This window comes from Monodon monoceros, unplaced genomic scaffold (assembly GCF_005190385.1).
Source record: "Monodon monoceros isolate NGI ecotype Baffin Bay Population unplaced genomic scaffold, NGI_Narwhal_1 Super_Scaffold_11, whole genome shotgun sequence".
Lineage (NCBI taxonomy): Eukaryota > Metazoa > Chordata > Mammalia > Artiodactyla > Monodontidae > Monodon > Monodon monoceros.
Window position 1 is genome coordinate 108,192,772 of NW_021703767.1, and position 24,306 is coordinate 108,217,077.

Below are 24,306 nucleotides of genomic sequence, written 5' to 3' on the forward strand. Positions count from 1 at the left end.
CAAAAGAGAAATGTGAAATCTACTATTTAGTGTCCAGTTTCAATCAAAAGCAAAAACTCAAGTCAGGGTCAGCTCTCAGCAGTTTCTTGAAAATTTCTCATCTCAAATTTGGTGAAGTAAATAAAACATTCTTTCCTCACAAAATTCTTCTTATTACTCTGTAACTTTTGCTAGAAAAGAATAACTGAATAGATCATACATTCTCATGTGTAAATTTTTTTTTAAAGCTAAAAGGGCATTTAGTGAAAATTCTCTTACCTCTGTTCTTCAGCCATCCAGTTCTTTAATAGACCAATAGTGTTATTAGTTTCTTATGTATTTTTTCAAAAAGATATATATATACAAGCAAATACATATGGATGCTTTCTTCCTTTTAAGAATCAAATGGTAATGCACCATCCATATGATTCTGCATTTTTTCTTGTAACAATATATTTTTATATCATTCCATATTAGCACATAGAGCTTCTTAATTCTTTTTTCTTTTTACTTTATTTGAAAAAAGCAGTTGTAGGTACACAGCAAAATTGAAGGGAAGGTGCAGACTTTCCCATGTGCTCCCTGCCCCACCCGTTCATAGACACCCCATTACCAACAACCCCCAGCAGAATGGTGCATTTGTTACAATTGATGACCCACTTTGACACATGATAATCACCTAGATTACATGGTTTACATTACAGTTAACTCTTGGTGTTGTGCATTCTGTGGGTTTGGACAAATGTGTAATGACCTGTATCCATCATTGTGATATCATACACTGTGTTTTCACTGCCCTAAACATCCTGTGTTCTGCCTTCACCTACTGCAGGATATCTCGATTACTTCCAAGTTTTGGCCATTATGAATCAAGTTGCTATAAACATTCATGTGGAGGTTTCTGTGTGGACATATGTTGTCAACTCCTTTGTGTAAATACCAAGGAGCGCAACTGCCGGATCCTGTGGTAAGAATATGTTTAGTTTTGTAAGAAACTGCCAAACTGTCTTCCAAAGAGGCTGTGCCATTTTACATCCCCACCAGCACGGAAGGAGCACTCCTGTTGCTCTACACCCTCACCGACATTTTGTGGTGTGAGTGTTCTGGATTTTGGCTATTCTAATAGGTGTGTAATCGTATCTCGTTTTAATTTGCATTTCCTGATGATTTATCACGTAGAGCATCTTTTCGTATGCTTCTTTGCCGTCTCTGTATCTTTGGTGAGGTGTCTGTTAAGGATTCTGGCCCATTTTTAAATCAGGTGGTTTTTTTGTGTTTTAAGAATTCTGTGTGTACTTTGAATAATAGTCTTTTATCAGATGTGTCTTCTGCAAATATTCTGTGCCAGTCTGTGGCTTGTCTTTTCATTCTCTTGACATTGTTTTTCCACAGAGCAGAAGGTTTAAGGTGTAATGAAGTTTAGCTTACCAATTCTTTGTTTCATGGATCATCCCTTTGGTGTTGTATCTAAAAAGTCACCACCATGCCCAAGGTCATCTAGATATTTTTCCTATGTTATCTTCTAGGAGTTTTATAGTTTCGTGTTTTAAATTTAGGTTTGTGATTCATTTTGAGTTAATTTTTGTGAAGGGTATAAGCCTATGTTTAGATTCGTTTCTTTGCATGTGGATGTCCAGTTGTTCCAGCACCATTTTTTGGAAAAGAACTGTCTTTGTTCCATAGTATTGCCTTTGCTTGTTTGTAAAATATCAGTGATTCCATTTATGTGGGTCTATTTCTGGGCTATGTATTCTGTTCCATTGACCTATTTATCTACTCTTTCTTCAATACCACACTGTCTTGATTACTGTAGCTTTAGAGTAAGTCTTGAGTAGGATAGTTTCAGTCTCCCAACTTTGTTCAATATTATGTTGGCTATTCTGGGTTTCTTTTTAAGGGCCACCTATTTTCCAATGTATGGATATACTAAAATTTAATCAGATTAATGGACAATTAGGTAGCTTCTGATCTTTTGAAAAAATGGTACAGTAAATAACTCTATATATACACTGTTTGCATGTTCAAGTATGGCTATAGAATATATTTTTGGAAGTGGATTTGCTAAGTCAAAGGTATGTACGTTTGTAATTTTGATAAATATCGTCAAATTGACTTCTGTAGAATTTGTACAATTTTTACCCTTATCGGAAATGTATTACATGACGATTTCTCCACACCCTCACCAACACAGTTTGTCATTAAACTTCTTGATTTTTGCTAACCTGATGGGTAAAAAATTACCATCTTGATACAGATAAAACTTGCTTTTCTCATATTGACTTACAGGTAACTTTACAAATTTCCATTTTGAGCAGAGCCTCAAAGTAGAAGGTGTCACTTCATTCTTTCTATTATAGATTAAAAAATCAGTTTTGAAGAGACAAATGAATAGGTTTCAGGTCACTGCCTGATAGAGGATCAGAGTCAGCACACTTACTTTTCTTATATGATAAGCATTTAGTTGCTTTTCACACTTTCTTCCAAGTCTCAAATATTTCACTCATCTCCCCAGGTCTGGGAGAGTTGGTGTCTTTGGAATCCAAAAGTATCTCCAGTCCTGGCAGGATGGTGTCAACACTGGGCTTGGCTGTAGCACTGCTTGGTTCCACTGCCTGGGATAGAAGCTAACTTGAATTCCTTATTGTCTCTTGTGGCTGCATAGGTTCTTGTGTCCTAGCATTACTGAAGGAAAGAAGAAATGTTGAGCGTTCAGACTTAGGTGGGTTCTGATTCTGTTTGTTTGGACACTCAGGAGAACCCTGCTCTTCCTTGAATGTGGACGAGATTCTTTTGGAATAATGGAGGATTCTGAGGGTGGCCATGAACCAAGACCTGGCCACTAGAATAGTGTCTCAGTCTGGTTCCCATGATTTTAGTGGGAACATATTAGATATTCAATGGAAGGAAACTATGCAAGAGAATATAATAGAAAACATATAGGCCAGTGACAAATAACCAGGAGTTAGTTTCTGTGTCTATAATCTATTTTGTTCTAGTTTAAGAAGAAAACATCAAATTCATACTATAAATTTCATTTGAGGAATTTGTAATACTGCTTGGGTTTTATTTCCCTATTTTTTCTCATTAATGCTTTCTATGACACCTTTCGTCAGATGGCAACTTCAAACAGGCTGTTTATTACCTAGACTTAAAGAATCAAGAACTTATAAGCTTGAAAAGAGTAAGTTAACATGAAATGTGTTAGATGCATTTAACTTGGGCTACCTCTATCAGCTTCGGATTTTTTTCCCCAGAGCTTCTTAAAAATTAAGGATACGGCACGTGAAAAACAAAGCTGAGTTTCCACAATTCAAAATATTTGACTAGATTTTTTTGCTGTTCTTTTGAACTTGAGAATTTATATGAGCAAATTAGGTTTAATATTCCATCTCCTTCTGTATTGCTCTTAGGACCTTTTACTTGTCCTTTTTATAATTTCTGATATTCTTATATTTGCATTGATATAAGTTCTCTGTTGAACAGTTAGCAAGTTAACATCTCTGCTGGTTTAGAGAAACTAAACTTTAATTCTTAATTTTACCACCGTTGTCTTAGGCTGAAATGTTTGCAAAATTGTCTTTGATCCCTACCATCCTTTTAAAGAGAGGCCTATTGCGGGATTTATATTCTGAATAAGTTATGTTTAGGCATTCTTGGTGAAATGTTATTTTTGCCAATTTCCTTATATATACTTTGTTATATCACAATGTATTTTTTTGGCTGTACCATGCAGCTTGTGGGATCTTAGTTCTCTGGCCAGGGAATCGAACCTGTGCTCTCAGCAGTGAAAGGGGAGAGTCTTAACCACTGGACAGCCAGGGAATTCCCTATCACAATGTATTTAAACATCATATTAACAATGTAAATTAGTAATTTTTACCTTGATAACTGAGCAGTATTTTGATCATTCACAGTGCCTTCCTACTAAACTGCCCTTCCTGTTCCCCTCCATCTCATCTTCCCTCTTTTAAACCTACTGATCTTTTGAGATCTAGCTCTATGCTCCCACCGTCCAGGAACTCTTTCCTGACAGCCTTGGTTTCTTTTCTTTGAACCTTTACAGTATGCTTCATTTGCCACCAATCATACATTCTGCCTTTTCCTGTGCAAGTTTTATATAAATCTTTTGTTTCTATCTATGCACTATTCTCCCATCTAGATCGTTGGCTTCTTGATGACTGGGACAGTGTGTAGGCATCTCTCCATCCCCTCAGTATGTATAGTAGAGCCCAGAGCATACTTGTGGGTTATTTGATTCATAAATTGATTTGATTATAGCTTTTTGCACATTAAGGGGTCCTGAGATCCTATTTTTGAACACAAAAAGGGGGACACTTCCCCTACTCACCCTGCTGTGGTTGGGAAGGAGAGAAGGTATTGCCTGGAGGTTTAGTTGCCCAGCTCAAGGCAGATCTCCTGTTGGAGCCGCGCATATTGCTTGGTGGAAGGGTTAGGGAAAGCAGGCAAAGTTGGGAATCCAACACATTCCTTGTGATAAGCTCCCTTCTCTCACTGGTGGGTAGGGAAGTGGACAGGAGAGAGGGTAAGATGAACTTGGGAAAGCTGGGGGATCTGCCCTTCTCTGGGGGTTGCCATTTCTGAGACTGAATTTTGGGCATCCTTATATATGAGGGAATTGTGGGTGGAGCTATTCTGAAGTCCATTTCTAATATTCAAAAAGTATGGAAGTCACTGGTTTAGAGACAACTAGTATAAATCAAGGATTTTTTGGATGTCAGTGTGTCATCAGGAATAGTCTTCATATATGATCAAAGGTGTTAATATTGGGCTGGATTTCAAGACTGATGGCCACTGAGAGTTGAAATCTAATTACCAAACAGTCATTCCTTTGAGTGTTTTTTTCTCAATGTAGTTTTAATTTCCAGTCTGCACTTCATGCCCACTTTTAAAGTGAAGGAATATATTTTTAGAAAGATGAAAAATATCTCAACCCTTACATGAACATAGGGAATTGGAAAAGATTGTACATTGAAAAGTCTGGATCTCATTACTGAGTTTGCCATACCTAGTAGTGCGTTCGCTCCCTTTCTCTTTCTTTTATTGTCTTTTTTCTCTTTCCCTGTCTTATATTCATTATTTATTAGGGAGCAAAATTACATAGATCTTAAGAGTGTAATCACTGAAGTTAATTTTTATTTAGTTCAAGTACCAGTGCTGTCACTTGATAGCTGTGGACCTTAGGTAATTAGTTAACCTCTCTGTGCTTCAGTTTCTCTATCTGTAAAATGGGAATAATAATTATACCTAGCCCTTAGGATCACTGTAAAGATGAAAAAAATATTGTTTCATAAAATATTTACCACAATACTTGGCACATAGGAAGTGCTAAAAAGTATCAGCCGTTATTACAAATTAGCAGGCACTGAGCCTAATAAGCTTTTGGGTTAGATCAGGTCCTGATTTGACTGTCAGATTGCAAGGTTCTGTGGCTTTGAATGTGAATTCCCAGGCTTGAATTCTGTTTGTAGCAATATAGTTCACTGATACTCCCGATGAAACAATTTGAATAAGTTGGGTACAGAAGAAAGATTATTTTCTTAAGTGCAGTAACCTGTAAGAAAGTAATGAATATTCAGGCTTTAAATGCTAAGTGAAGAGGGGTCTACTGAGCAATGAAGCTGGCTTTCTGCCTTGAGGACATTTGCCAAACCAGGTTAACTTGAACTTCTGCTTTCATGGCCTGAGGGCACAAGGGACAAGAGATAAAGTTAAAACATCTGAGAAGGGACCATTTGGTCATAAAGCTAGGACTTCAAAGGGCTTCTCCCTCATTGTAAGGGTGAATTAGAATAAAAACAAAAATAAAAATAATTATCTACCTTCTTTCTAACCCTATAATATTGTAAGGAAAATCACCTTTCAAAAATCTTGGTTCTGAGCAGACCCTGATTATTTGGTCCTGAGAATTTGTGATCCTGAGCCAGCTTTAATACAGATTTGCATCTGGAATCATAATAACTAGGTGGTCAGAAAAACCTCAAGATGAAAATTTGATTTAAAGAGTTCCCACATTGCAAGTGTCCCTGGTACTGAGCGAACACCAATTTTCCCCCTTCTTTTGGAAGAATCTATTTTTATCCTAGACTTCAAAGAATCCCCACCAATGAAATTACTGGGTGGGCCAAAATGTGCCTTCTGTTTTTTAAGTAAAAATAAGACACATTTTTCATTTTCACCAAGAACTTTATTAAACAGTGTATTCACCCTTTTGTTCCACTACCTTCTACCATTTTTCATGAAACTTCATAATTCCTTCTTCTCAAAACTTTTAATCTTTTTGATCAAAGAACTATTCCAGGTGCCTTTTACAGTCTTCCAGGGAACTGAAATTTTTTCCATTAAGAGAATTTTTAAAGACCGAAATAAATTGAAATCTGAAGGTGCAACGTCTGGTGAATATGGCAGATGAATCAGAACTTCCCAGCCAAGCTGTAACGGTTTTTGCCTGGTCATCAAAGAAACATGCGGTCTTGCATTATCCTGATGGAAGATTATGCGTTTTCTGTTGACTAATTCTGGGCGATTTTCATTGAGTGCTGCTTTCAGTCGGTCTAACTGGGAGCAATACTTGTTGGAATTAATCGCTTGGTTTTCTAGAAGGAGCTCATAATAGAGGACTCCCTTCCAATCCCACCATATACACAACATTACCTTCTTTGTATGAAGACTGGCCCTTGTTGTGGTTGGTGGTGGTTCATTTCACTTGCCCCATGATCTCTTCCATTCCACATTGTTGTATAGTATCCACTTTTCATCGCCCATCAATTTGTTTTAAAAGTGGAACGTTTTCATTACGTTTCAGTAGAGAATCGCATGAGGAAATACGGTCAAGAAGGTTTTTTTCGCTTAACTTATGTGGAACCCAAACATCAAAGCGATGAACATAACCAAGCTGGTGCAAATGATTTTCAGTTCTTGATTTGGATAGTTTGAGTATGTTGGTTATCTCCCTCGTGGTATAACGTTGATTGTTCTCAATTAATGTCTCAATTTGATCGCTATCAACTTCAACTGGCCTACCCGACCATGGAACATCGTTCAGCGAGAAATCTCCAGCACGAAACTTCACAAACCACTTTTGACATATTTGATCAGTCACAGCACCTTTTCCATACACTGCACAAATCTTTTTGTGCGTTTCAGTTGCATTTTTACCTTTCTTGAAATAATAAAGCATAATATATGGAAAATGTTGCTTTTTTCTGCCATCTTCAATATTAAAATGGCTATAAAAATTCACCAATTTTGATGCCTTTTAAATTTTTTATTTTTTAATAGATCTTTATTGGAGTATAATTGCTTCACAATATTGCGTTAGTTTCTGTCGTACACCAGAGTGAATCAACCATATGCATACATATGTCCCCATATCCCCTCCTTGAGCCTCCATCCCACCCTCCCTATCCCACCCCTCTAGGTCATCGCAAAGCACCGAGCTGACCTCCCTGTGCTATGCGGCTGCTTCCCACTAGCTAACTATTTTACATTCAGTAGTGTTTATATGTCGATGCTAAGCTCACTTTGCCCCAGCTTCCCCCTCCCACCCCATGTCCTCAAGTCCATTCTCTGTCTACATCTTTATTCCTACCCTGCAACTAGGTTCATTAGTACCATTTTTTTTTTAGGTTCCATATATATGTGTTAGCATACGGTATTTGTTTTTCTCCTTTTGACTTACTTCACTCTGTGACAGACTAGGTCCATCCACCTCACTACAAATAACTCAATTTCATTTCTTTTTATGGCTGTGTAATATTCCATTGTATATATGTGCCACATCTTCTTTATCCAGTCATCTGTTGATGGACATTTAGGTTGGTTCTGTGTCCTGGCTATTGTAAATAATGCTGCAATGAACATTGTGGTACATGTCTTTTTGAATTATGGTTTTCTCAGGGTATATGCCCAGTAGTGGGATTGCTGGGTCATATGGTAGTTCTATTTTTAGTTTTTTAAGGAACCTCCATACTGTTTTCCATAGTGGTTGTATCAATTTACATTCCCACATATGGTGCAGGAGGGTTCCCTTTTCACCACACCCTTTCCAGCATTTATTGTTTCTAGACTTTTTGATGATGGCCATTCTGACTGGTGTGAGTTGATACCTCATTGTAGTTTTGATTTGCATTTCTCTCTTTTTTGACCCACCTCCTAGAGTAATAAAAAACAAAAATAAACAAATGAGACTTAATTAAACTTAAAAGCTTTTGCACAGCAAAGGAAACCATAAACAAGATGAAAAGACAGCCCTCAGAATGGGAGAAAATATTTGCAAATGAAACAACAGACAAAGGATTTATCACCAAAATATACACCCAGCTCATGGAGCTCAATATCAAAAAAAACAATCCAATTAAAAAATAGGCAGGGGCTTCCCTGGTGGCACAGTGGTTGAGAGTCTGCCTGCCGATGCAGGGGACACAGGTTCGTGCCCCGGTCTGGGAAAATCCCACATGCCGCGGAGCGGCTGGGCCCGTGAGCCATGGCCGTTGAGCCTGCGTGTCCAGAGCCTGTGCTCCACAACGGGAGAGGCCACAACAGTGAGAGGCCTGCATACGGCAAAAAAATAATAATAATAATAAATGGGCAGAAGACCTAAATAGACATTTCACCAAGGAAGACATACAGATGGCCAAGAGGCACATGAAAAGATGCTCAACATCACTAATTATTAGATAAGTCTTTTTTTAAATGCACACTGATATGACAGCTATCGCATACAATTTAACAAAATTGTTTCAAATGAAGTTAAAGGCATCTAAGTGCTACTAGAGCCATCTTATGGAAAAAAACTGAATGAATCTTTTGTCCTACCCAGTATAAGGAAAATTAGCATCTCATAGTTTGAAAAAAAATCACTAAACACAAGATTTAAGCTGAGAACCAGAAACTCTGAAGACTAACCAAGATGATTTGAGAAAGAACCAAATATTATAGAACTTGGGGGGAAAAAAAAAAGAACTCAGTGAACAGATTAACCCAAGCTGAACAGGGAAATTGTCAATTGAATGATAGATCTGAAGAAAATTTTCAGATAGCAACAGAGAGGCAAGACAATGAAAACCTCAAAATAAAGGTTAATCAATGTGGAAGACAGAGAATTCAGACTCAATATAAGTTTAATTATAATTTCAGAAGAAGAGAGAAAATGGGAAGAGGCAACATTTAAAGAGATAATGACTGACAGTTCTCAAGGACTGATAAAAAGTATCACTTTCCATATTCATGAAGTCATCTGAATTCCATTCGGGATAAGGAAAAATCCACACAGACAAAATATAATTAAATTGCAGAACACAAAATATGAAGAGAAGATCTTAAGGTCAGAGAGAAGAGGCAGCTTATTTTCAAAGACATGACAAATTATCCTGACGGTGTGACAATAGAAGCCAGAAGACAGTAGAATATTAAATTTCATGCCCTGATAGAAATTAACTATCAGCTTAGGATTCAGTTTTCGTTAAGAATATCTTTAAAAAGCAAAGACAAAGACTCTCAGACTTAAAACCAACCAACCAACAAACAAAAACACCGCAACAAACCCTAGAATTCTAGCAGATCCTCACAAAAAGGATACATTTCAGGCAGAAGAAAATTATTACCAGATGGAATGTCTCAGAAACAAGAAATGAACAAAGAAAAGGAAAATTTGTAAGTAAAACACACATTGACTGTATAAAGTAGTAACCATGTCTTCAGTGGGAACTAGGTAAAATAAGTGACATAAATAAATTGGAGAAGCAGGAGTCAATATCTTCTAAAGTTCCTGTATAGTTTGGGAGGAAGTTAAAGATACAGATTAAATTTATACTTTGATAAGTAAAGTGTACCTGTTAAAATTTCTAGGGCAACCACTAAAATTTAGTAAAAGAATGAATGAATAACTTTCCAACGGGGAAAATTGAAATGAGAAAACTATTAAATCTGAAGTCAAGAAAGTTGAGAAAAGAAATATAGAATAGGCGACTAGTAGCAAACACAAAATAAGATGTAGAAATAAAATCCAATGTATTACCAACTATAAAGAAACCAAAGATTGTTAGCCTAGATGAAAAATGAAAATTCGGCTATTTGCTGTTTATAAAAGACATGTCTAAAACACAAGGGTACAGAAAGGTGAAGGTAAAATAATAGAAAAAGATAAATGAGTGATTACAAACTAAAAGCTGTCACTATTAACATCAAAAACAAAGCTGGCGATATTGATATCAGATGAAATAGACTTTAAATGTCAAAAGCATTTTTAGAGATAAAAGAAGGTCATATTGGTTCAAAAGTTTGAACTCATCAGAGAAAAACCTTCTGTGGTTTGTAAACATGGTCTCAATATAACGCAAAACGTGGTCTCTAATACGTGGTCTCAACATATATTACGCAAAAATTGAGAGAACTACAATGGGAAACATATAGTCCCAGTGATTTTTTTTTTTTTCCATGCTGCGTGGCTTGTGGGATCTTAGTTCGCCAACCAGGGATTGAACCTAGGCCCTCGGCAGTGACAGCATGGAATCCTAATCACTGGATCACCAGGGAATTCCCTTCCTAGTGATATTTTAATATACTTCATCAGTACTTGATAAAGAGGGGAAAAGGTCAGCTACCACACACAAGATTTGAGCAATACAGTTAGTAAGTTTGAGGTGATAGACATGTGAAGGTCATTGCATCTCAAAACTGCAGAATACACATTATTTTCAAACACACATAGAACATTACAAAAAGTGACCTCAAACTATGTCATCATAGTTGTCTTAACAGCAAACAATGATTGGTATCAGCCAGACCAGATCTGTGATCACAGTGCAGTTAAGCTAGAAACAGATAACAAAAGATGACTATGAATAATTATAGAAATATATTTCAAAATGACCCTTGGATCAAAGAAGTTGCAGTGGAAATCAGAACATATTTTTAACTGAATGATAACAAAAATATTTTGGGTCAAGACTTGGGGTGGGGATAAGCAGCTAAAGCATGTATAAATGCTTATATTAGAAAAGAAGAAAGCCTGAAAATTAGCTAGATGTTGAAGTTGAAGAGTTAGAAAAAGATGCAAAGTAGACCCAGAGAAAATAGATGGAAGGAAATAATAATAATTCCATATTATTCAATGGAGAGGATCAAAAATGATACAGTTTGGCTCTTGGTAAAAGCTAGTAATGTTGATGAACACCTGGTGAGGCCGATTTCAAAAGAAGAGAGAGGCACAATATTCCTAAACAATATTAGGAGTGGAAAGCAGATGTAGACAGTAAAAAAAGTTATGAAATACATTATGCTAAAACATTTGAAAGCTTAGAGGAAGTGAATACCTTTCTAGACAAGTATAACTTATTAAAACTCAATTAGAAAAAATAGGCTGAATAATTCTATAATTTTTAAATTAAATAAACTAGTAGTCAAATATTTCTCCATAAAGGAAGGTCTAGGTTTAGATGGGTTTATGAGCAAGTTCTACCAAGCACTCAAGGAAAAAATAATTTCAAACTTGCATAAATCATTCTAGGGAATAGAAATACATTTTTTGAAGCTGTGATAACCTCAGTATAAAAACTTGTCAAGAACAATATGAGAAATGGAAATTATAGGCCAGACTTACTTAGAAATATACATGTAACAATCGTAAAACCTGAGAAGGCCAAATCTAGCAATGTGTTAAAAAGATAAATCCAATTTGTTCACAATGTATTATCTTGGGATTGCATGGTTGATTTAAAAAATTCATATTAACAGATTAATGGAGACATATCTTATGATCTAAGTAGATGCAGAGAAAATGTCTTATAATGTTTAATATCAAATTATGCAAAAAGCTGTTCAGAAAACCAGAATAGAGCCAGTTTTCTTAACATAAAGAATATTTACAAATAACCTATGGCAAACATTACACTTAGTGGTAAAATATTAAAAGCACTTTGTTTCTTAAGATGAAGATCCATTATTCTGTGCAATACTGCTTTTGATGGTTGATACGTACTGTATCCTATTTTTTCACGTAGCATCATATCATGAGCATTTTCCATGTTCACTTACAAAGTTTTTACAGAACACAATTGTTAATATCTAGCCTACAGTCAGTGCTACCCCAGTAGCTATTTAGTGCTCTAATTCTTCTGCATCATAAAAAAAGATGCAGTGAATATTTTTTGTGTATACATTTTCGTATCTTTAAAGATTTCTTTTTGATATATTTCCAGCAGCTGAATTACTGAACCAAAAGGTATGAACTCTTTCAAGCACTGGATACCTATTATTATATACTTGAAACCAGCCCTTTCAAATGAAGCATCCATGTGTCTTTGGAGGGTGATTGTATCTCACTGCTCAACTTAGCTCAGAACATTTTCAGCTCCTGATGGCTTAAAGAAAACACACCGGGAACTTGGGGTTTAGTGGTGTCCCCTGTGAGCCTTAAAAAATGAACAAAGTACCCTTTTATTTCTTTCCCTGTGTGTACATAGCTGGGAGGGGGCTAGCTATGGAATTAAGCTGTTTGCAGAGCCCTTTAACAACCAGTTTGGCAGTGCTTGGAAACCTGTGGGAAGTGGGGGAGGGAGTTTATGAAGGGGGAGGGGAGGATAGTGACCTGCCACCTGCGGAGTGGAGTGGGGCCCCTCTGACCATGGCCTTCTGACCCAGGTGTCTGAGCTGCTTTAGAACCTGTTAGTCTAGGCCTGGTCCAGGGACAGAAGCCATGGGCCCTCCCATCCCATCCCTGCGCTGTGTAAGTCTCTTGATTTGTTTGTCTTAAAATTAGTGGAGAAATGAGAGGAGAGCAGCTGTCTTTGAAATCTTAGCTTTTAACTGGACTGAGTTTGAATTCTCAACCATTAGAGAGAACTTGGTGCAGAAATTCCCAAACGTGTTGTGTCAGAGGCTGTGAGGTGCAGGACACAGTTTGGGGACTTTTCCCCTCTGCCTTCCTCTTTCTAAGCACTTCCTGTTGTATGAATATTGCTTTCAAAGCATATTAGTTATGTCTTTTGTCTCTCAGCGAGGCTTAAGGAGAAGGAAATCACTTCTCCATATGAGTTAAAGGGTATACTAATGGGAATTAACTCTGTGGTTTCTCAGGGCTATTTTAATTTATAATTACAGCTGAATGATGGGGATATTAGTCGGGGGTACGGGTTGCCCATAGTCCTTATTAATGTAGAATATTAAGTTTGGAAGCTCTGAGAGAGCATCTCATTCACCACCACTCGTCTTTTGTTCCAAAGATGAGGCAGCCCGAGCAAAGGGGAGTGAAGAGATTTACCTGACACTGTTTAGTCAGAGGGCGGACTGGGCTGCAACTCTGGCCTCTTGACATCCAGTCAGACATTTTCCCATTGTCCTTTGATGCCTTACTGCATCCCATGAAGCAGTTACTCCTTTTCCAACAGCAGGGTGAGTTTATGCATTGTTTTAATTTCTGGCTATAGCCTTCCTCCCTGTTGTTAGCAATTTGGAAAGCACATGAACCCCTCAGATAGTTTTCACAATGATTTCTGGCTCGAAAATTTGGCCTTGGTGTTTCTGAGCTTGGTCCAAATAGCTCACTCAAATTTCATTGCAAAGAAACCTCCCACCATTTGATTCTCAAAGAACTGACACTTTGCTTGGATCCTCTCCAGTCTGTATACTCCAAAGTCTCCTGGCTGGAGGGACAAGGTAGGTATATTTTGAATAAGTAATGTTTCATTTAGTCATCTCTTCTCCTTCTTCTGACTCTTCCCCTTCATTGACCCATAGTGGAGTTGGATTGAGTGGTGGATATGAGAAGAATTATACCTTGTATATTATGAGTAATACAACTCTAGGTTCTTTCCATAGGGAAGGAGTGTCAGGGAGGAAACACGGCTGGACAGAGTGTAGCCCTGGGACTGGGATAGTGGATTTGGAGTCAGAAGACATGAATTTGCAACCTACTATTTCCTATTAGCCTCTTTGAACTCATGCTTAATGATGCATGACTTACAGGGCTATTGTAAGGATCATTTTTAAAAAAATACAAGGTAGAAATGGAAATATTGTATGAAACATAAAATGATTTACAAATAATAATATATTATTATTATTATTATTTTTGCGGTACGCGGGCCTCTCACTGTTGTGGCCTCTCCCGTTGGGGAGCACAGGCTCCGGACGCGCAGGCTCAGTGGCCATGGCTCACGGGCCCAGCCACTCCGTGGCATGTGGGATCCTCCTGCACCGGGGCACGAACCCGTGTCCCCTGCATCGGCAGGCGGACTCTCAACCACTGCGCCACCAGGGAAGCCCAAATAATATATTATTTTTAAGAAAGAAAGAATATAAAAGAGTGGGAGTGGGAGTGTTGGTTTTTATGGAAGAGGGGTGCCAGAGAAGAATTGGCTGTGGTAGTAGCAGTCACAGTAGGTGAAGAGGTGGAGATAGCATGTAGTAACAAATCCCTGTACTTAAAAAAAAAAAAGTGTGTTTGTGTGTGTATATACACATACATACACATATATGAATATATTCCCCCTTCCCCAAAGTTGTCTTTTAAGATTCTCCTATTCTTCCTTTTCCTTTGTTAGAACTCTGATTTCCATATATGAACTTGAATAGTTTGTCTTTTATTAAGCCATTCAAGTGGCTTGAGCAGATTTGTAGTGTTCCATAAAACTCATGTTGAAGCAGTGATATAGATTTGCCTCACATGTAAAAACAATTAAGAGAATTCTAAAGAAGAAAAGATTTCAGGGTTTGCTCTGCTTAAATACACCTTCAAGGGGTGTGAGGGAATCCTTTACTACCAAAACAAAGGACTTGAATGTGGCATATCCCTAGGGAAAGCCCAAGTAAATATGGAGTCATATTTTGAAACTCAGAGGACCAGCTAAAAAACCTGGCCCAAGGTCCCCCAGTGAGTCAACTGTTAGAGATGAAACCAAAAAAGAGAGCTCATGACTGCCCTGTGGGCTCTCTTTACTCTGATTTGCTGACACATTTCATCAGTCAGAACTCTTTGGTTGCAAGTGACAGTAAACCCAACTCAATATGGTTTAAACAAAACTAAACAAAGCAAGGAAGGGAATGTACTGGCTCATTTAACTAAAAAGTACAGGCAGAGATCTGGCTTCAGGTGTGCCTTAAATGATATCAGTAGGACCAAGTTTATCTTCATTCCTCTGGGTTGAATCCAGTCCCACATAGATTTTTTCTTCTCTTGTAGTAACAAGATGGCTGCCAGGAGTTCTAGGTTTCTAGGCTTCACAACTTCACAGCCTCACAACCGTGAGTCCAAAAGAAAAGAAAGTTTCTTTTCTCCAACAGTTCAGACAGACATCCATGCCTGACTCTCAGTGGTCCAAATTAGGTGGGCTATGTGCACCATCTGTACTAGTATGGCCTGGGGGAGGCAGTGCTCAGCTTTGTCAGACCTAAACCACATCCTCACCTGAATAGGGATGGAGCTGACACCAGCTAAGTCTCATGGAAAGAAAGTGGGAGAAGATGTTTCCTAGAGGAAAACCAGAGGAAGCAGGGGGACAACCAGTAGGTGGCTGCCATTGTGTGTTTTTTCTTAGGGGGCTTTAGTTAAAATGAGTGGGTGTTGCTGTGAAGGGTTTCTCTTTCCTTTGTGGAGTTTTAAACGCATTGACAAATGCTTATTAATCAAAATTGTTCCTGCTTTTCTTAGTGAAAAGTGTCCTCGAATTTCTAATATTTTCTTTCTTCATGGTGTCCTGCCGCCACAGGTTTATGTCTGGTCTGTGGTTTGACACTGGCAACTTTGGTCATGTATCTATAGAAAAAAATGGCAAAAATAAAGAAATGTGGAATGTTATAAAAGTTACTAATCGCTTATAAAATGGGCTTAGGGGGGCTTCCCTGGTGGCGCAGTGGTTGGGAGTTCGCCTGCCAATGCAGGGGACAAGGGTTCAGGCCCTGGTCCAGGAAGATCCCACGTGCTGTGGAGCGGCTAGGCCCGTGCACCACAGCTGCTGAGCCTGTGCTCTGGAGCCTGGGAGCCGCAGTTGCTGAGCCCGCGTGCCACGGCTGCTGGGGCCCACGCGCCTGGAGCCCGTGCTCCATGGTGGGAGAGGCCACCATAGTGAGCAACCCGGGCACCGCGGCAAGGAGTGGACCCTGCTCTCCACAAGTAGGAGAAAGCCCATGCGCAGCAATGAGGACCCAACACAGTCAAAAATAAATAAATAAAAATTTAAAAAAATGGGCTTAGGAACATTTCAACTTTTTAGATATTTTTAGTTCATCTGATGAATCCTCTGCATACTTGCTTCTTTTATTTCTTGTTGCTTCTTTAGAGTTTTTGGAGTTTGGAGGTTTTGAGTAGAGCTTATTACACTTTTTCAAATCACATATGTATTCCGTAGAAGTATGTTTATTGATATGGCTAGAATGTCACAATATATTAGTTATGTGAAAAGAAAAAAGGCTTCAAATTAATAGGATCTAGTTTGTTTAAAAAAAAAGACCACAGTATCCATGGTAGTTGTCTTTGGGTGGTGATATCACTATATAAGTTTTTTTTTTTTTTTAGCTTTTCTGCATGTTTCAAGTTCTAAAAATGGATAAAAAGAAATTGTTAAAGATAAGTAAAATACATACATATAACATTTCCTATAACTTTACCATCCACGAAAAAAGTTCATATTAACCTTGTTCTGAAGGCAGAATTTGAAACTAGTCTTAATAATGAGTTGTTTCTCTGCCCGATGTTCCTTAGTCACTGTCAGTTATTAATTTACAAGGATTGGGGATCTGTATGTTCTATAAAGAGTTCCAAATGTAACATATATTAAATAGCAAATATTAAATCAATGAAAGTATATTTTAGTGGATATTTTCACCCATTATGTTCACACAAATGGGATCATGAAACGCTCAAAAGATCCCTGCTTTGGTACTGCTGAGCCTGGGGTTCCTGCCAGCTTTCTCGAACAGCTACCTAGCAGGGCTATCTTGCAAGTTACACCTACTTTCTGGGCCTCAGTTTCCTTCTGGCTACACCATGTGGGGTTTGTCTGAGCTCGTTTCTAAGGTCCCTTTAAGTTGCTTCCCCTTAGTGAGTGCTGGGCCGCTGGTTCATCTAAATCTGGTTGTGGCTGAGTTTGGCTTTATTGCACAGCTGTCTCTTCCCCTGCCTCAGCCCTACTGACTCCATTCATTACCTCCACCTCCAGTATCTCTCAATTTTGAAATCATTTGCTGTGATTCTGGAGGCCAGAGTGGGTACTTCCTTCCTTCAGTCTCATACTGGAGGGAATCCAGGAAATGCGGCATAGAACGAGGACATCACTGACGTCTACCGAGGGCCTGTAGTGTGTGCACAGCTCAGGTCTGGCACTCAGGGGTGGCTTACTGTCTGCCCTTCAGCAGCAAACAGATGCCAGGGGAAGTAAGACATGCCTGTGATTAACCAAAATAGGGGGCACACAGCCTGGAGACCATAGGGTTCAATTACTTATACCTTTGTGTTCTAGTTCAACCATTTAAACTGAGTCCCCTCTTCTTAAAAACACCTACCCAGAAGAGTTTGTAATCCAAAGGTACGATTTCAAGTCCCACTGCTGCTTTTTCCTAGCAGCATGGGTGAGTCACAGACTCTAACATCCTCTTCTCTCCGTTCATCTGGTTAAAAGGAAGGGCCAAATGAGAGTCAGGTATGTGCCTGTGTTTTGTTGACTATACACAAAAGCACCTTATTCTTTCATCTTCTGATTCCGCTAACCTTCCTTGTATTGAGAATGAACAGAGAGGGCAAAATAAAGAATGACACATGAGAAGCAACCTAAGTGTCCATCGACAGATGAATGGATAAAGAAGATGTGGCACATATATACAATGGAATATTACTCAGCCATAAAAAGAAACGAAATTGAGTTATTTGTAGTAAGGTGGATGGACCTAGAGTCTGTCATACAGAGTGAAGTAAGTCAGAAAGAGGAAAACAAATACCATATGCTAACATACATATATATATATGTATGGAATCTTAAAAAAAATGGTTCTGATGAACCTAGGGGCAGGACAGGAATAAAGACGCAGATGTAGAGAATGGACTTGAGGACACAGGGAGGGGGAAGGGTAAGCTGGGACAAAGTGAGAGAGTAACAATGACATATACACTACCAAATGTAAAATAGCTAGTGGGAAGCACCTGCATAGCACAGGGAGATCAGCTGGTGCTTTGTGACCACCTAGAGGGGTGAGATAGGGAGGCTGGGAGGGAGACACAAGAGGGAGGGGATATGGGGATATATGTATACATATAGCTGATTCACTTTGTTGTACAGCAGAAACTAACCTAACATTGTAAAACAATTATACTCCAATAAAGATGTTAAAAAAAAGAATGACACATGAAACCATAAGATCAAGTTACTAAAGAAAAGTTAGCATGAATACAGACAGTTCTCCTTAATTCTGTGTAACCTAAAATATTTCTTTTTTTTGTAAAATATTTCTAATATAAATCATGAATATACTTTTGTAGGAAATAGTTACTACTGATATTACTGAAAATTATTTCCAATTCTTGAAAAAAGGTATTCTTATTAAAAACATGTCTTCAAAATTGAATACATGAATATATGTATAAATAAATGCATAAAAAAGACTGGAATGATTCACACGAAGCAAAAGTGGTCATTCCAGGAGAGAGACATGAAATGAGGGAAGAGGGGATTTTCAAGGAAAAAATTTTTTTCGAGTTTCAATATTGAGTTTTTTTAAAACTGAGCATATCTAACTGTATACCTAAAATACTTTTTGAGAGAAATCCTTGTAGTATGGAATACTGGGTGGGGAGGGGGCAGGGAGGGTTGTCTCCATAATCACCTGTTTTCTATCTTATTTTACAGTTGGTTCCGTGAGTGATTGTATCTTGGCGTGATGGGACTCACCCTCAGCCCCAGGGAGTGGGAGAAGCAGCCAGATTTAGCCAGGGGGGGGGGGGGTAAAAAAAGGGGGGGGGTCAGGTCTCCTGGAGCCTGAGAAAAGGTAGGATAGGTTACAGGTAGGGGAGGGTGGAAGAATGAGGCTTAGGGAGCCAAGGAGAAGCTCTGGCAGAAGCTTTAGGAACCTACACCAATTGTGGTTCCATTAATGAATAGGCACAGCTCTGATCATTTGTTTTTTTCAGTACTGACTCCATCCTGGAGTGCCTTTACAAAAGTCTAGATTGCTTTAATAGGACAGATGACAAATTGTTTCCCACCTGTGGATTTTCCTTCATGCCAGCCTTGCTTGGTTTTGCCTGGCTTTATTCTGTGACCAGAGAAGAAGATGGAATTCTGAAAAGTTGCTTTAGCCAGATCCTGTGAACAAAGGGAGCCTTGTTTGGGGTTATGCACACCAGCTTTTGGAGGAGTCTAATTCATCAGCTGGCATCTCTGCTTTTCAAGTCCTTGCTCTGGTTAGCACTGTGTTTCTCTGTCCGTGGAGGGGCAAACCTTCTGGAGGAGCAGGCCCACTGCTTGTTCACCTGGCTCTGGTTACAGGGGGCAGAGGCAGGCCCTAGGGGCTCTAAATGGGCACCCATAGTGAGTCCAAGAGAGGGAGGCAGCCTTTGTTACTGTGTTTGCCTGGCCCATGGCTACATGGATGCCATTATAATTTCCAAGATTTCCCTGGATTGGTCAGGTATGCAGTCCACCAGACTGGTGCTGACACAAAAGTCGGAAACTGGGAATGTCAGTCACCCTCCTGTTAGTCCCCTCCCCGCCTGCAACTGAGATTTCCTGAAAAGCTACCAGCATTGACTGGTTTGAGTCCTGGCGGAGTGCGGGCGAAGCCTGGAGCACATAAACCAGTTCTGAAACTTGTTCTCCATTGGTGGATTGATTTTTTTTCCCCCCCAGGACAACGGTAACTTTGAGCCCCTTCAGGTGCTATTAGAAAAAGCTCCTGTTGTGGTATGTTAAGTGACCTTCTATCTAGTAGGAAGACTTGTGGGGAATTTCTTGGGGCCTGGGGCATTCCAGCTGCCCACGTGGGGAAGGTGTGAGGCCTGCGTGCTGCCCGCTAAGGCCCGGGGACTAACGGCGTTAGGCAGCCAGCGTGAGCGTGTGGCTTCCGCCTTCTTCATTTTTGTCTCCTTCCTTTTCCCTTGACAGAGCAATTTTGTTTTGATGCTGTGCCAGAAATCTTCTGACAATGAGTTACTGGAACTTGGAGAAAAGGAACTGTGTGCAGTACCGCAGGCATTTTCTGGTGGACAACAGTCTGTTTCACGGTGAGTTGCCTTTTCTACTCCTGTAGGCGGATCTTTTGTTTCTGAGAGCACTTTTATTCCAGCACTCTGGATGCAAATGTGGTATGATTGTTGGGTTGAACCAAGAGCCTGAGTTAACTTGTTGATGAAAAATTACCCAAGAATCCCCACTGGACTCATTCCGCAGAGTTGCAAGCTGTGTGCCGCCCCTCAGCAACCATAACAGCATCGTTACTTTCTACCTCTCAGGTTAGTTTATGTCAGTGCCTTTCCTCTTCTACTACACTGTCAACTCCAGTAATATCCCTTTCCGATGGTTGAAATTGGGGGAGCTAGACCCATAGGTAGTGCTCAGTTAATATCGGTGGATCATCAATCAGGGCTTATGACCAGCATGGTGTGTGCCTTCTATCAGGCTCCATATAAAAACAGAGCAGATGAGGGCACTTAACCATAACTATCAGGGTGGATGACTGCAGCTGTAAATCAGAGAATAATCAACATTAGTCATTTTCATGGCAAACTAAGATGAATTGCCTTTACCCTGCTGGCATATTTGTTTTGTTTTATACAGCCAGGGATAAGCTCTGTCAATCCTGATATCAGGGTGCCCTTGAGTGAAATTTACTTAAGAGTCAGAGATGCATGTGTTGGCAGAATTTTTGGAGCAATCCCCATTAAGAGCTGGTGGAATTGTAGAGGGAAGAGAGAGATTTCATGAGAAGTGGAGCGCTGCTGAACAGAATCCTTCATCTAAGCTGCCTTCAACTTTCTAAGTTTGGTTTTTCTTCCCCAATTTAGTGCAGACTTACTGTTTTTTAATTGCTTTAGATTAAGTTTAAGATAACAAACTTAACCCTACTTACTTTGTTAAAGCACATCTTACAATGTTTTTTCTCGTTCATTATGCCACCTCACTATCGGACTTTACTCCGTAGAGGATGCCTTCATTTACAGGTCAAGAAAGGGAAGCAGAGATGAAATGACCAGCCCAAGTTGGCATAGCCAGTTATTAGCAAGGTCAGATCTAAAATTCTAGCCTCTACACTTCCAGGCTGGCTCTCTTGGCATTGCAGCGGCGTCAGCCTCTTAGCAAAGGAGACTAAGACATGGTGACTTAACACGCTGGCACTGAGTTCTGCTTTGTTTTCCTGTGAACCTCATCTAAGGACCCTGTTCGTTGCTTCATCTCTCACACAGTGTTTGCTGTGTGGTGCTTTCTGTTACAAATTTACTTGTATTAAAAAAAAAAAAAGAATAAATATGATAAAGAAACACAGGAGTTAGAAAAATTAGCTTTATTTTTTCCAAGTTTTGTGCCAATTTTGAAAAAGTTCAAATTTTATTTATTCATTATTTTAGAATACCTTTGTCCAGAGATCTCAAAGACTATAACAACTTAAAAACAATTTCCTATGTATTGTTACAGCTGTGTTACCACTTAGTGAATTACTGTATTGCTGATAGTTTTCCTGAGGGCTTGAGGAACATGATCCTATTGAATCCTTTCAGCACCTTTGCGATAGTTATTATTCATCCCATTTTATGGATGGGGAAACAGAGGTTTGGGGAGGTTGTTGAAGTGGTGATCTAAAATCAAACTCGTGTCTGCTTAACTCCAAAACCCCACTATTTTTTTTCCAGGCTGCACCTCCATTTTAATAGAAAAATTAACACTCTGAGAGGTTCTTTTCAACAGTATTCGCTCTGCTATTAACTAGCCATGACTGATCTTGACTACGTTATATAATCCTTCAGGATCTCAGTTTTCTCGTCTGTGAAATGAGTGTGCTGGTCTCGATGATTTTTTAGGTTCTTCCTAGTTCTAGTCTCTGAGATTCCATTGAAGTATTTCTGAGAATTACAGTTGCTGTATGTATTTTGTGAGCTATCTTGTCTCTGAACATGAGATTCACAAGAGGGCAGTAGAATACTTAAAATATGACTTGGTTACTTACGTTGAAGAATTACTCATTTGAGAAGATTTAGAGATATCAAATCTTCCCAAGATTAAAAGGACTAAAGCCAGTTAGAATTATGATTCTGTTCATTTATAATAAAGCAGTAGCTTTAAGTATTTCTGATAGTTAAAATATCATTTTGGATCTCTATGCCAAAGGATATGTAATTCAGGAAAGAACGATGCCTCTGCTCTTCCACTGTATTTACTTCTGCAGAAAAGTAATGTCTGTGAAGACAGGAATTTATTTAACTTTATGGAGGATTGTGAGGAGTCTTGGTATATTTTAAGCCAAGGGAGCACTAGTGATAACATCTTTGTAGATGATTTCTAAACATTTATGAGAAAAGACAGGACATGTTGAGTTAGAAAGGTCAGATTTCTTTTAGAGGGGATTCTCCTGGTCTGCTGGTAACTCTCCTTACATAACCAAATCAAGCCAAACAAAAAGAAACAAAACCCCTCCATTATAAACAGAAAAGAACCATTTCCTCTGCAAGATAATAGACTTTTAGAATATGCAGACTCAGATGTGCAAATTGTGCTAGCCAGACTTAAGCAGTATTCCCAGGAGAAAGGAACCACCTTAAAAAGAGGACTAGGTGGGCAGTAGGGGGTCAATAAAAGTAAAAATAAAAATGTAGTATTTGTATACTGTTTCACAGTTCATAAAGCACATTCATAGCCTCCCTTTCTGAGTATAGAGGAGGTAGGTTCTCATTGGAAACAATGTAGAAAATTACCCACAATCTCCCAACCCAAATTGGAGTAACAGAATAACACTAATTGTCTGTTTCTACCCGGTCTTTTATCTCCTCTCATCTTCGCAACAGTCCTGCTGTAGGAATGGAATACCTGGAAAAGGTAGGAAACGGTGGGTACTAGGCAACAGAAATGAGCTGATTGAATTGACAATTCTGTGTCAGTCAGGAGAGGACCCCTGGTAGGCATTATGATGAGCTGTTTTTGTATTTCCCACTTGTGCTGGCCTTTGCCCTGATTTTTAGGGAATCTTGAATCCAAAGGGATTTTGAGCCTATCAAAGAAGCCAATTGCCAGAGGTTTTCTCTAGTTGGCTTTTGTTTTAACATGTTTGATATAGAGAAAAAACTTGGGCAAAGAATAATTTGTGTAGTATGAACCTTGCTTTAATGGCTTATATTTTCATGAATTATTTTTATTTGAAAATTACCTGTACCCTCAGCTCTTTCTCTTGGCTGTCGTGAATTGCAGCATTTTTTTCTGACCTGGGATACATATTCTTAAACCTGTTATCAGTGTATTTACAGTTTATATATATCCAATTTCTAATGCACATAAGCTTTTTTCAAACATTTGAGTTCCTACTTGGAGGTGACTTAATTTTTTTCATGCATTGCTAGTTATAATTGTGATGTTGAAAAAATTGTGATGTTGCTTTCCTGTAAGTTATATGGTATCACCCCTACTTACTATATTGAAATTTATTTCTGTTGCTCTCATGTTGTTATATGAATGTTTCTGAATGACCAAGGCAAATCTAGACTAGAAACGTTTTGAATTGAATTACGAGTGTCTCTTACTATCTAGGGATAAAATTAAGGATAGTTCTGGTATTAAATATTTATGTAGTATGTCTTTTTAAAAAGTGCTTTATATGTACTTTGCCTCACAAAAAACTTCTAATCAAACTAATTAGCTTATTAAATAATTAGTTTTTAGCCAGCCTCCCCTTCCTGGCCAGAGGCCTAATTGGTGATGTAGGACAGAAACTGGACTGCCAGTTTGTAAAGGAAAGTAGGTTTGAATTGGATCCCAGAGACTAGTTCTAGCTCCATTTTTATGACTCACTTGTGTAGCCTTTGTCACCTAGGTGACCCTCAGTTTCCCTCTTTCTAAAATGAGGGTTTTCCAGATTCCAAAGTTCCCTTCTAGCAGCAACGTTGTGGTCTCTGTGTAGTCAGACAGGATGTGCAGTGAACATCAGTGTCCTACAGGCCAGAACATGGGAAGAGAGGGCTGACAAGATGGCAATGAAGAGGAGGAAGATTCTTGTTTGATTGTAAACTTTGTAGTTACCTTGGCACTGGCAAAAAGCTGCATTTCCCTTTAGGGGTGTGTGTGTGCGTGTGTGTGTGTGTGTGTGTAGGGTTGTTCTTGAGTCCCTCGTGTGTGTGTGTGT

At 38.9% G+C, this 24,306-nt stretch overlaps 1 protein-coding gene across 1 annotated transcript in view; it reads left to right on the forward strand.

Annotated features, from left to right (window-relative positions):
* Positions 1-884: 884 nt before the first annotated feature.
* The window catches only part of PLCH1 (phospholipase C eta 1), a 234,914-nt gene continuing 211,492 nt past the window's right edge, over positions 885-24,306 (forward strand). Inside the window, exons 1-2 of the mRNA XM_029214972.1 lie at positions 885-946; positions 20,088-20,206. Of these exons, the coding sequence (XP_029070805.1) occupies positions 20,128-20,206 (79 nt within the window). The 5' untranslated portion in view covers positions 885-946; positions 20,088-20,127. The remainder of the gene's footprint in view (positions 947-20,087; positions 20,207-24,306) is intronic.